The sequence below is a fragment of the Citrus sinensis genome, chromosome 5, assembly GCF_022201045.2.
Source record: "Citrus sinensis cultivar Valencia sweet orange chromosome 5, DVS_A1.0, whole genome shotgun sequence".
NCBI lineage: Eukaryota > Viridiplantae > Streptophyta > Magnoliopsida > Sapindales > Rutaceae > Citrus > Citrus sinensis.
In genome coordinates this window covers 17,699,278-17,713,726 of record NC_068560.1, presented here as the reverse complement: position 1 = coordinate 17,713,726, position 14,449 = coordinate 17,699,278, and the positions used below count along the sequence as shown (strand labels likewise).

The following is a 14,449-nucleotide window of genomic DNA, read 5'->3' as shown; positions in this document are numbered from 1 at the left end:
ATTGTGTTGACATATTAATCCAAAAATCATATCACAGTTATGATAAATATAAAGTTAACTCGTTTATTAATCATATCAAACGTATCAAATCATACTGATTTGATAAATAAGCGGGTGGGTGGGGTTTGTGTTTAAAATTTTGCCATAATTAGTATAGAAGTTGTATGGTGTACTTTAAGTAGAGTGCATGCACAGCACCGTAGAAATTTCCCGTAAAAGTTTAATAGGGTCAGCCGAGTTTGGGACGGCGCACGAACGTGCGAAAGTGCAAGCAGCACCTGAATCGAAGCCTAGCTTCGTGGAAGGAGGTCAATTTACCTTTCGTGGAAGGAGGTCAATTTTTTTTCTGCGCACTATTTTTTTAATTAAAAATTTATAATCAAAATAATTTTTCACAAAATTATTTTATTAGCTCTTTTTTTGCACTTTCTCAATTTCTCAATTCTCGTCAATTCTTTCATATAATTTTTTTATCTGTAAATAATTTATTTTGTTATACGCTGTCTTAAATTAAGATGAGCAAAATTTATTATTAAAACATAAATATCAATAAATTATTATTAATCATGAAAGTTAATAAATATAAAAAAATAATATTTACTAACCATAAAAACCCGTAAATATCAAAATAATTCATATATATATATATATAGAAAGTTTGAACAAAGATTACAATTTATTAAGAAAGACAAAAAAATCTAAAAAAAGAAGAAAATTAAGAGTTTTGATTTGTAAAATATAAAAGTGGAGAGACACAAATACAATCGTCAATGGGTATAAAAAGAGATCAATAATAGACAATTTCTAAATTTTCAAATTTAAATAACCCTACTCTTTACTTTACTTATTTATTTATTTTTTGAATGAATTCAAAAACAGCATTTTACCCTTCATTATGTGTTTTCATTTTTCAAGTTTGTGAATAGCCCCAACTTTCATCCATAGATATTTTATGAATAATGATATAATCATAAATTATTGTATAAATTAATTTTATACAAACTGATAGAGTAGAATAAAATTAGTGAAATTAAATATCACTTAACCCACATAATTTATTTATATTATTTTATATTTTCATTCAACTAATATCATATTAATTTGTATAAGATAAAATTATACAAAAAATTTGTAACTGTATTACAGCACGAGTAATTTGAAGTCCAGCATTCAGGAGAAGGTGTTGGCCCCACTACTCTTGTTACGGCACAAAATGGTTGGCTCCACTCTTATTTCCCATGTTAGCACAAAATGGCTGGACTGCGGACTGTATGTATGTTAACTTACTGAACTCGGATGTGTATAATATAATAGAGGGCTGCTCGGTTGGATTATTTTTCTGGGAACCCTTTTTCGGAAAGTCACATTAAAGTTTGTCCGCTTGTGACATTCATTAAGTTGCCGTCGCTTAAACGGCAGACATCAATTATCAATTTTACCGCCAATGTTTAATAATATTTCAAAAATATCTCAATTTATTTATTTTTAAATCATCGGCACTCCACCTAAGGTCTAAAAAGTGTATCAATTTTTCACTCCGTTATTTAACAACGTCAATTTTTGATAATGTCACGAGAATAGTGATTAATTTATAAAACCCTACAGATAGAAGTTGATACATTTTGCAAACAATCGGTATGCCGTTGATAATTTCAACTTGTTTACAGTATTTTTGGACTTACATTAATTAAATATTGGATAATAGTTCTAAAAATTTTTTTTTATGAAAATGTAGGAGCTCTATAAAGAAAAATGAAATTAGAAGGCGTGGAATTTGTAACACCAATTAAGAAAAATCGGTATTTAAGCAAGTCCCAGAAATTCTCGTACAAACTCTTACAAATAGGAATATTTACCAGAGAGTCCCCAATAAAATTTCCTCTCTCTGAAAAAATGAGAGCATTTGAAGCATAGAAACTTAAACAGTTTTGCATATAGCTCCCAAGGTGATTAATAAATAGTGGGTGATAACAAGCAATAGTAGCCGTTGAATCACACTCTAGCCATATGTAAATCCAATCTTTATCTGCAATAATCTCCAAGGTCATAATAGTTAGCATACATCTCAGCATAGTAAGATGATTTAGTACTCAAAGGGATGATGGATATTTATGTATATTTTCAATTCATAATATATATATATATATGATGAAAAATTAGAGATACTTTTATAATTACAGTTAAATAAACCCATTTGGGCATTTGTACTAAAGGTTATGTCCAAAGATTATTTTATTCAAGTATATTCCTACGAAACTAAATAGATTTTCACTGCAAGATAAATTTGGAACATAAATAGTTTTAAAATCATAGATTAATCAAACAATGTTACGTGACAATGTGACTTACTCTAATATAATCAGCTCTACTCAAATAATAATCTTTTTTTTGTTTCTTGCCACGATGTTATCCTTTATTGCGCGGTGGCTACTGTTCCTTCATGTTGCAGCGAATCCTTTGACTTTCAAACTTTTGGGGAGATCTTATCTTTTTGTCAAATTTCTTCGAAATCAATCAAAGTTCAAAGAATAACGTATGACATTTAGCAGGTCAAAGTACTTGGCTTGATCAAAACGTAAGCCCGCACCAAGTTAGTGACATTTAGACAATAAGAGATGGAATGGACCTTCAATTTAATGCAATCACATTATGCACTCTTTTCCATATGTGAAAATATGAGATTCTTTTGGTCTTAAATTTACCCCAAGTAAACTTCAAAGAAAATCACAAGCATATATTCTAATGTTTTATCGTTATTATTCATGCATGATCCAATTTTGTATTGATCAAGACTTATCTATTGGCTGCATATGATTTTTTTTTTATATATAAGAGTAATGATATATGTGTTTATAAAGTTTGGATAAAAAATTTATATTTCAAATAACGTGTCATCGTCCTTCAACTATTTTAATAGTATCGTGAAATTATTTCAATAATGATAGCATAAAAAATCAACTATTACTAAATATACAGTAGTCATTTATTGGTGACGTGTTATTTAGAAACAAAGGTCGCTTATATGAGCGTTAATTAACCTATGTTTATTTCTTTTATCAATATTCTCTCCTGATTTGATCATATCATGAGCAAATAACTCAATTGCTAATTAGTTGTTAATAAATAAAAAAATAAAAGAAGTTAAATTTTACCCATAAATTACCACTAAAAGACACATGGTAAAATATCTTTAAAAGCTCAATCGAACTCAGATTACTTATTTCTTTGGGTTTATACGGTCGTATTAGGAATCAATTTTGACTGTGGGTTTTGCTTTGCGTTGCTAATGTTTGATTAATCATGGTTCTTTAATCACATCAACTTGAGAGCAATGAATCAAAGGATGCGGTGGTGGGGCATGATAAATTGAGAAGAGAATTTTGTGCTTCAATTGTTTGACCATCAGGTGGGAAAGGAATTTCTAATGGAGTTTTTACACGACCGGTGAATTTCTTTAAATGACAAAACGACATGTTCAATTTTCTAATTTCGTATTCAAGAAGAGCATAAATCATTTGAGTTACATTATTAATTTCACAACGTTTGTAGAGAATAACAATCTTTATTTTGTGAATAAATTACCACTAATAAAGGCGTTACTTCTTTCAATATAGAAAATAAAGAATAAATTGGTAATCATTCAATCAAATGGACCGAACATGACATGTGAAATTCCCGCTTAGCAACCATTACGTTAAGTCAATATCGTTCTTATCAGAAGAAAACACGCTCATTGTTTTGAGTTATCATGCTACATAATAAAGTCATGGCTTTTGTTTCAAATTAACGATTTTTTGACTCCCGGGGTATTCAACTTACTAATCAATTCTTTATAATGTAATCTATTGTTCTTTGACAAATAAGTTTTTTTCAAAATTTTATGTAGACCCCTTTGAGATAAATAGTTTTTTTTTTGTGCAATTCTAAATATCTCTCTCATTTGTCCTATTATATTCGTTAAATTAAGATTTTTTTTGGGAATTATATTTAAATTAAGATTATTTTCTCTAAATGTGATTAGTTACCTAGTCTCATTATGGTATGCATACGAAAGGGATTCTTAGATTTGTTACTTGAACACTTAAGAATACTTTCAATGATGAATTAAGAATGAGGGATTATATTAACTGTCTGTCGAGTATTTTAAATGAGTAATGATATAACCGTAAATATTTATATAAATTTATGTCATACAAACTAATGTGGTATTAATTTATTAGTTGAATGAAAATATAAAATAATAAAAATAAATCATGTGGGTTAAAAGATATTGAATTCAACCAATGAATTAATGTCATGTCAGTTTATACAAAATAAATTTATACAAGAATTTATGATTATATCATTACTCATTTCAAATTTATTTTTAAAAATAAAGAAAAAGAGAATCAATAAACACAAAAAAAAATTATATTTTTAATAAAAAATAAAAAAAATAAAGAACCAAGAAAAAAAGAGTTCAGCGTCGGAGGGGCAGTTATGTAAATTCACGAGGAATTTAAAACAGCTGCCGCATTTGAAGATTGTTACCACTTGCGCAGGTGCTGTCACTGTTACCATTCACTCACAAATTGACACGTCCAAAAATGGTTGGGCCCCACGTTGTCGTGATTGTGGTGTATACCGTGACTTTTGTCATTTTCAAAAGGGACACGGTACACGAGCGGAAGTGGATAAGCACCAAAAGACTAATTTACGTTGAGGTCCCTTCTTTTTAACCAAAATGCATATGAGCCACACGTTTGCAAATATATATAAAATAATCCCTTAATATTTGTAAATTTATCACACAGGTTCTTTGACCAATTGCGAGCGTTATTGAAAGACCAAATCGTCCATCTTGTACTATTTGCTCCCTAAAATCAATTCACCAAAATTCGTCAATTAAAATAGTGAATTATACTATTTATGAGGAATTTTATCTCTCCGGCCCTTTTAAAAAGTACTACATATATATATATATATAGAGGCTGAGAAGATAATTATGTATTGAATGGCTTATCCAAATCGTTTGCTGAGGTTCAACAATCAACATGCAACAATTAATACGAGGGCCATGCTTTTGGGGAGATGAATGTGACTTTTATTTATTTATTATTATTTTTTTTTCAAAAGCCATGCGTGTATGATTAAAGTTTAAATTGATGTTCTAGTCTTTCGGAGTTAGTTTAGGTCTTTTATATTTCATTAGAGTCTAAATTAAACTTAGATGGTCACCTAAATACTGTTTAAAAATTAATGGATCAAGTTTTTAATACGCGAAATTGTGAAATTCTGACGGAGTTTAATACATCTGTATTAAATGATCACGTCCATAAAATAAAGTTGACTTTGATTATTACTATTTTCAATAATCTATGTTAATAGATAGATTTTCTGTTTATTTTTCTCTATAGGACATGAAATTGAAAATACAAAAATGCTATCACGTTTCCAACACAGCGTTTACAGTTAAATTAAAGCTGGACTTTAAAAGAAAAAGAAAAAAAAAGAAAAAGAGAGAGACGTTTAGCTAATTCATTTCAAAAAAGCATTTGCTTTATTTGAATATCGACTAGTGTTAGACAAGCAGGAGCTTAAGAGTTAAGTATCCCATCTCAAACTCATCCTCTCTTTATTCTTTAATTTATTTTGTTCAAGTAAAAATGGATACATTAATATTTGTAAAGTAAGATTTCGACGTAAATTGTGCATGCTTGGAGTTGCCTTACGGCTTACGTTATCAAATCGTTGCTTAATTATTTGTTTAACATTTAACTTGTTTTTATAAACAAATTTCAAATTTATGATTACTAATTTTCCAACTAATCGGTTTTTGTGCCAATTATAACAAGCTTTGCCAAGATAGAATTTCAAATTTGGCCTCTTGGCCTTTCGAAAACTTTTAAACCTGAAAACGACATTCGTACTCACAATTAAATATTTATTAACTATTGAATCAATTATAAGATATTTATTAAGGTCTTTATGAGATAACTCAAACCAAAAGTCAAATTGCTGGTGAAAGGATACTATTGCCGTTGGCCATTAATTGTCCAAAAATCTATCCAATCCACCGAAGCAACTGCGAGGAGAATTGGAAGACGATCATGCATGCGCTGTGTTCACAGTCAATGCCTTTCCAAAGAAAAAAAAGAAAGAAAATCAAAGCTAATCAAAAGTTAGATATATGTTTGGATACTAAATTTCATATATGTTAAGCCACTATTTAAAATTGAAGTTGGACATTTATAACTAATTAAATTAAGAGTTATAGCACTAAAATAATTTGTAAATACTAACTGCTGCAGTTTAAAAATTAAGTTAATTTGATTTTATACTTTTGTAATAAAAAGTTTATTATATCTTTAATAATTTTTTAAAATTATTATCTTGTATAACTACATACTATTAACTTTTATTTTATAATTACAATTTTTTTTACAATAAGTATAATTTAAAAGGTACAATACTTCAATCTCAAACACGGCTTAAATATGCCACTAGACCTTTGGCCGAAGTGGTTGGGCTGCTGTCCTTACAACCCCTACAAAAGCATTGTGGAAGCTAAATATTCATAAGTTCTTCTCCCTCACAAAATGTGAGTGGAGCGTGGACATCCCTCCTCTGTGAGGGTTATTTGTCTAGGCATGTATTTTATAAAATTTAATATAATAATGTAAGTTTCAGTTATATATATCTAATTATAAATATCAGTGTAATGCAATACAGTAATCTAATGCGTAATCAATATTTAAAAAAAAAAACGGCCTAAATATAAATATGTAAGTTTACGTGCGGCATCACTTCAAGAGTATGGAATTGATCTCGTCTTTTTTTCAGTAGCAGCCCTCTCCATGTCGCCCTATCTATAACGATAGCCATGAAGGTTTATAATTCATTGGGATTGTTTAACTACTGTGTTCATACAAGCAATAACTGTAAATGGATCAGAATAAATGGGAAATATTCGCATGCCTGTATGATGTTAATTAGTTTATATATGGACATCGAATGTGAACCGTGGTGCGTGGAATATTAAGATCATAAATCTCGAATTAGTTAAATATAATAATCTAAATGAGAATATTGCTTGTGGACACTCTTCTTTTGCCCGTGGGTTGTTAACTCAATAATAGAGATTATATATATATATATTTATACACCGGCTACTGCTCTAAATAATTTTAATTTTGACATAGAGAAATTAGAGACTAGACAGTTGACATTTGCATCGATCATTGCATGTCGATCGTTTAAATTAAAATATTTTCTGTTGGGACTAGACATCGGGTGAAGTGTTAAACAAATTTGACAAAGAAACAATGATCTTATTTACAAGCACAATGCATCATCATATATATATATATATATATATATATATATATATATATTCATAATTTTAAAAGGTTGGTGATGGAATGAATTTTACGCGTTTGTTTATTTTTTATTAATATTTTAGAGCATGACTTATTTATATCTGCTTCGATTTTGCAAAGTATTCCAAATTACAAATTACTTTAATTTACTACAAACAGGAATTTATAAAATAATTTAGCTCTATAAAAAAAAAAGAATTCTTTGGTTGAGTTGGTTGTGTTTATTTATTTGTTATTTTTCAGCACCTCTTTAATTTTAACTTAATTTGTGTACTCTCTAATGTATATTCAAATACTTAATTATTAGTGTTAGCATTGTCCACCCTAATGTAAATGGGACAAAGATTCTCTTCTTGTTTTTTTGTTTTATCTCTCATTATTTAATTAGTGGCTAGGATTGAATTTTGCATTTATCTTTTCACTTTATTTATATCGAAGTCAATTTTTTTCACTCAATTATTAAGGCGAGGAGAGATAAAGAGAGAAAAAAAATAAGGAGAGGACCCTAATACAATGAAATACTAAAAACAGGTGCACATAAAGGATGCATGTTTTCAAACAATAGAGTTTTTTTTTTTTAATTTTAAAAGGTAGAGGAATGGGTAAAGTTTTACATAGAATTTTTTGCTCCCTGCCTCTCTAAGTTTTGAATTCGAATGACTAATTAAATAAAGTTATTTAAAAACCACCGTGCAAGACCTTGAGTATTTTCAGAAAATAGATGAATAAATAATTATACAATAATAATTGTTAAATCCAAAATATTCCTATTCATCAAATAAAAATGAGCTCATAATTCATAATTCATTTTAAAAAAATGTATATGCAAAAGAGATATTAAGATATAATTAATTAATTTTTTATTAAAACTAGAGGGGTGCGCATAGTTTAAATTAATTTTTTAATTATATTTTTCCTAAAGGTTAAATTTAGATGGTCACCTAAATAAAATTGCTTGAAAACTGTTTAGGAAAAATTACTCTCAATATGTTAACACATATATTAAATCAACCCCATTCTTATTATAACACGTCTATATGGTACGCAATTATTAAGAAAGCCGAATATTGGATTAATTAGACACAATAGTATACAATTTATACTTCTTCTTTTTTTAATTATAATAATATTTTAGTGAGTCAAATGAGATATAGAATAATTATTCTCAAATGAAATGAACCACCAATAATATAAAAGTTTCTACTGTACAAACATGAGAAGCACTTCATGAGTTTGTTAAGCTTTGAAAACTCTCTAATTGCTTGCTATTTCAAAAGCTTAGTGACTCGCACGTAACACCACGTTACAATAATCTTGCTTTCTATATATAAATAAAACCAACTCAAAACAAATCAAGAATAAGAATTGCAAAATAATTAAGCTAATTAAATGTCAAACATGTCTTCCTTCAGATCCTACGGCAAGGTCGACGAGGCTGATCTGCATGCGAGGCTCGAAGCTCGCCGGAGAACTAGACGAAGGATCGCCATCGTTGCCCTCTCTTCCATCGTTCTTGTTGCCGTCATTGTAGCCGCCGTTGTGGGAATCACTCGCAACAATGATTCTGATCGAGTTGAGGCCGAAAATAATGGCCATGGACGGGTCATTTCTGCTGCCATTAAAGCTGTTTGCGATGTCTCGATGTACAAGGACACTTGTTATGATAGTCTCAGTAAGGGGGCTAGTAATTCAAGCCAAATGCAGCCTGAAGAGTTGTTTAAGCTGGCCATCAAAGTGGCCTCCAACGAGCTTTCCAAAGCATCTGATAAATTTTTCTCGGACCATAATGGAACGTCTGATGATAATAATAATAATAATATAATGTTTCTTGATGCTTTGGGAAACTGTCGTGAGCTTTTGTCCATCGCATGGGACAGCCTCGACAGCTCGTTGTCGTCGGGAAAGTCTGTGTCGGATGCTGTGAATGATCTAAAGACGATGCTGAGTTCAGCGGGAACGTATCAAGAGACATGCATTGATGGCTTGGAAGAAGCAAAACCAGGGTTCCGAGCTAGGGTTTTGGAGTATTTAAGGAACTCTACTGAAATGACAAGCAATGCGCTTGCCATTTTGACTGGGATTTCAAAAGTGGAGAGCTCTCTGAAGCTGAGGCGGTTACTGGGTGAACCGCCACATGAGTGGCTGCGGCCTGAGGACCGGAAGCTGCTGCAGAGTCCGGCGGAGAATTGGAAGAAGAATGCAAATGCCGTTGTGGGGAAAGATCGGTTTGCTAAGTACAAGACTATCAATGATGCCCTAAGAGCTGTGCCGGATAAAAGCAAAAAGAAGTTCATCATCTACATTAAGAAAGGAGTTTATGTAGAAAATGTTAGGATTGAGAAGCCAAAGTGGAATGTCGTGATGATTGGTGATGGTATGAATGAAACAATTGTTTCCGGCCACAGGAACTTCATCGACGGGACTCCCACATTCTCAACTGCAACATTTGGTAAGTTCTCATTGTATTTATCCTTGTTTATTTGTTCATTAAAATGTTATATTTATCTTTCAGACCGTATGTTTTTTTCTATTATAGTTTTGACACAATGAATGAAACATGATATTTAAGATTTTAGGATATATAATTGATATATAAGATCTTTGTAAAGGTTTTTAACGATAGGAGAGTAAGTGGTAAAACTCAAAAACCGTACAGAGACGATGTCATGGACTCTTAATTCATCTATATGATTTTAAAATGAAAATAATTTCTCTGGCCTCGTCACCATCCAACCATTCTTTTACTTGCTCACAGCTGTATTCGGCCAAGGCTTTGTTGCTCGGGACATGGGATTCCGCAACACAGCGGGACCAAGCAAGCACCAAGCAGTAGCCCTAATGTCAACCGCGGATCACTCAGTGTTCCACCGTTGCCAGTTCGATGCGTATCAGGACACGCTTTACGCACACTCGAATCGCCAATTCTACAGCGAATGTAATATCTACGGCACAGTGGATTTCATATTCGGAAACTCGGCCGCCGTCCTCCAGAACTGCAAAATACTGCCCAGGAGACCAGTGCCTGGCCAGAAAAACACCATAACAGCACAAGGTAAAAAAGACCCTAATGAAAACACAGGCATTGTAATACAGAACTGCACCATTTCGCCATTCGGAGACTTGAGTGGCGTCGAGACTTATCTCGGGAGGCCTTGGAAAAATTACTCGACGACCATTATCATGCAATCGATGATGGGGAGCTTCATTCACCCAAGTGGGTGGCTACCTTGGGTTGGAAACTCAGCACCAAACACCATTTTTTACTCTGAGTTTGAGAACTATGGGGCAGGATCGTCGACGAAAAAGAGAGTTAAGTGGAAGGGATTAAGAGGGATTAGCTATAAAGAAGCTGGTAAATTTACAGTGAGGGCATTTCTTCAAGGGGATCGGTGGATATCGGATGCTGGAGTTGCCTACAAACCTGGACTTTGATGAAACAATAACGATGACATTTATTCTATTACACCGATGATGAGAGGGTTTTGTTGACAGAAATAATTAATTATTTCTGATTTTTATTTTGTTATTCATTTTACAGAAAATTGTTTTGTTCATTTCATCAACCTGTAATATGTAATATATGCAGATCATTTATAATTGAATTTAAATTCAGTGCTCATCTGATTTTTGTTTTAATTTTTTAAAAAGATATATTTGATTGTTATAGTATTCATCGAGTGCAGGATTCTGAACTTTATTAAATTTTTAAAAAACTATTAAGCCATATGGATTAAATGTATAATGCTATTACACTCTTAAATCATATGGATTGATAACTTTCTTGGCCGTTACACTAATAAACCATATGCTTTCGTAACTTTCGTAAACTTTAAAAAATTAAATGTTTTAATAGCTATATAAATTGGGAGAGGGTGGTGCGGGGGGCTGGAAAAAAAAGTTGATTTAGATTCTATTTGGAATTGAGGTTGAGGTACGACACTAAAGTCTTTAGTAAATATTAACGGCTGTAGTTTAAAAACAAAGTTGATGTGATTTTACACTTGTATGATGAAAAATTTATTATATCTTTACTAATTTTGTTAAAATTATTATTTAAAATTTTATCTATATTTAACTTTTTTTCCACAGCAATTTTAACTTAAAAACTATAACACCTCAATATCAAATAAGGTCTAAATTGATTTTAGGTTAATCTACCCAACTTGACCCCCAACTTACCCATTTATATAATCATTATCTCTTCTATTTATTTAATTAACATTTGTGAAAAACTTGTTTCACATTTTTAGTTTTATTTTTCATGAACTAGACTGTTTTATAATCATGACATTGTTTTATATTCATTATCATTTCTAAAGTTGCATGGTGATCGAAACAAAAGACCAAACAAAAAAAGGCAACTAACGTATTCGAGGATAAATAAGATTCGACTAGAATCGGGTTCCAATTTCAATTTTGATTAACATTAGAAGAAATACATTTTCACCATTCGTATGTATCCAAAATAAAAAATAAAAACCTTGGGTAAGAAGAAATTATTGGCAAAATCAAAGAAGATCAGTACCAACTAAATTTGTTTTCCCAAATCCAACTTCCATCAATCTTGAAATAAAAGTTTCAAATAGTAGTGCAGATGTAAGTCCCCAGCATGTTTCTATGGACTTATTAGCTAAGGCTAATTGCAATAAGTTATTAGAAATTGCAGTTAGTTTGTTCGACTCAATACAGCTGTTCTAATACTGCAACCTTATTAGTTTCATATCATTGAATTAGTCCACTGTGAAGAGAAAGAAATAAAGAACCAAGTAGAATGGAATCCGGGAGGGTGGTGGGGGTTTGAAAGCAAAACATGTCTTTAGACAATTATAAGAGTCAAGCATCTATTGAAAGTACTTTCACAACCGAATTCAGAAGTAAAAGCTTCTTAAACTATCTATGATTAAAGAGATAATATGACAAAATCTGGCCTTCAAAAAGCATAATTTGGATGTGCACTGCAAAAAGTATTCATCAAACCTTTCAATGTCCACCATAATAACCAGACCTTCTAATGACTAAGCTTCCCAATCCAATAGCCACCCTAAACCTGAAAAAGTGAAAAATCAGATAATTTAAACCCCCCAAGATGTCCTTTTATGTATTTGGATTATATTGAACAATATTGAGGAATTCAAAAATTTACTTGGCTCAGTTTCTTGACCCTATACCAATTCTTCTTCAACATGACTAAAGCCAATTTCAAACCCTTGAAAGCAAAATTAACCATCAGGCTATATGTTAGTGCAGGAAAGAATGCATGGGGACAAATCATAATAAATCTACTCAAGACAATGCTCATCCCTCTATGATTCAGAAGGACTATGTACCATATGAGAAAGCAATTCATCTACCCTGCTTCAATAGTGAGAAAAATAGGAGCTAAACAACCTAAGCCCACACTATGTTGTGAGACAGAGTAAAATCAATAATCACGAGAACTAAAGAGACTTAGTATTCATGTGATCAAGTTAAGTATTTGCTTGAGCAAAAATATTGTAACTTTACCTCTTCTAACTTGTTCTTCCTTCTTTGCCTGTTGGTCTGCCTCTAGACATCTCTTTCTGGATAAGACTATCCACATAAATCATTGTATAACGACAACCTTGCGGCACACCATGAACTGTCACTTGACCAGCAGCTCTTTGATTTTGTAGGTCATACCAACCAAGTTCCCATTTATTTATGCCCTCATCTTCATCTTCATCATATAAAAACTTATCCACTAACACTTTATCCCCGCTCTTAGAGTAAGCTAATGCTTTCGCGTAAGTAAAAATTCCAAAAACACCTCCGGCAAAAGAAAAAACTTTAGTCCAAGACTCCTTCATTATCCATATATCAACAGGTTCTGGATAATCACAAAAGCAACTGAAATATAGACATCCACTAAAATTGCCCATATACATAAGATTCCCAGAATCTCTATTCTCTAGATGAGGCAATGGCACTTCAAAAAATTCCTCACTCTTTAGATCAAATGCAACAATCAGATCTTCATTATATCCTTCGGGTTCGCTCAATACCAACCAATGTACATGACCGCGCGCAAATGTACCATCCCGAGGGTGAGAAAAATAATACGGGAAGTCAACTCTAATCCGTCTGGAAGAATTAGATTTCAAACTATAGACAGCAATTTCAGTATACTCCACCTTTCCTCTCCCGAATTGTATAAGTCTAACAACTTTATAGTCATCACTAACAGCATCATAACCAAACCCATCGACAAGATCAGCATAATCGTCGAAATCACTCCAAAACTTAGGTAATAATACATGTTTCTTGGTTGATGGGTTCCACAGGGCAATGTCATTTTCACCATTTTTCAGGGCAATTAATCCATTGCAAGTATCAATAATTGGGGTCTCTCCTGTGCAGTTCTTAAAAGGGTGATCGAGTTCGACAGCAATGTTGAGTGAATCTAAGCTGGCAGAGAAGATTTTACCTTGCCCATAACGAGAACACGATATCATCGGAGCCGGCGTATACGAAAGAATGACGCTGAGATTGAAGTCGGTTTCGATGGAGCGGTTGAGATGAGTCTTTACGAATTTTTGGCTGTCGATTAAGCTACAAAATGGCTTCGACACGCACCTCAAGCGCAGCAGACACTTAACAGATAGTCGGCTTAATATGTTCATGTTTAAATCCCGTGGGAGCCGCTCCATTGTTAGTAGCACCTACAGGCAGTAGTATGAACACGAGATGTTTGTTGAAATGTGATAAACAGTGAACTTGAAACTCAAGTACTACAAGTCGTTTAGAGGATTCAGTCTCGGATGACTTGTCACTTGTAGAGTTCTTGAAGTCAGAACCGACATAATTTCAGCCGTCATTCAATCTTAAGTAATACACGTGGTTTGCACATGTGTTGAAGCTGACTCTTGCTTGGATCAAGAAACGATGTCTCTGAGTGCCGTTTCTTAAACACACTTAAATCAGCTTGTGTCAAGCACGTGAGGTAGAGCTTCTTGGATAGATTTGGCGGGAATAGTAGTTAGCGTAACAACCTAGAAACATAGGTTAAAAGGTGCAGGCTTTGTCATCGTCTCTACATGATTTGGGAAACACTGAGAGTAGAGAGAAGATAG

The 14,449-nt window shown here is 32.2% G+C and overlaps 2 protein-coding genes and 1 long non-coding RNA gene across 3 annotated transcripts; 1 reads left to right on the top strand and 2 right to left on the bottom strand.

The window, feature by feature from the left end:
* Nucleotides 1–8,734: 8,734 nt before the first annotated feature.
* LOC102630621 (putative pectinesterase/pectinesterase inhibitor 24) lies at nucleotides 8,735–10,959 on the top strand. The gene is made up of 2 exons (XM_006471229.3): nucleotides 8,735–9,807; nucleotides 10,114–10,959. The coding sequence occupies exons 1-2, from the start codon at nucleotides 8,748–8,750 to the stop codon at nucleotides 10,788–10,790; spliced, it is 1,737 nt and encodes a 578-aa protein (XP_006471292.3). The 5' UTR covers nucleotides 8,735–8,747; the 3' UTR covers nucleotides 10,791–10,959.
* Nucleotides 10,960–12,135: 1,176 nt separating this feature from the next.
* Nucleotides 12,136–13,237, bottom strand: LOC127902525 (uncharacterized). The gene is made up of 3 exons (XR_008054891.1): nucleotides 12,864–13,237; nucleotides 12,502–12,564; nucleotides 12,136–12,405 (listed from the first exon to the last, which is right to left on the bottom strand). It is a non-coding gene; the product is annotated as an uncharacterized LOC127902525 (long non-coding RNA).
* Nucleotides 13,238–13,249: 12 nt separating this feature from the next.
* LOC127902303 (F-box protein CPR1-like) lies at nucleotides 13,250–14,097 on the bottom strand (the record flags this gene model as incomplete). The annotated part of the gene is made up of 1 exon (XM_052441162.1): nucleotides 13,250–14,097. A coding segment is annotated over exon 1 (777 nt), but the record flags the coding sequence as incomplete, so codon positions are not given.
* Between the last annotated feature and the right edge of the window lie 352 nt (nucleotides 14,098–14,449).

Excerpts from the sequence above, each read along its gene's own strand:
- LOC102630621 (XM_006471229.3), top strand. The coding sequence starts at position 8,748 with ATGTCAAACATGTCTTCCTTCAGATCCTACGGCAAGGTCGACGAGGCT. Across the intron at positions 9,808-10,113 it reads ATTCTCAACTGCAACATTTG|CTGTATTCGGCCAAGGCTTT; the intron begins GTAAGTTCTCAT and ends ACTTGCTCACAG.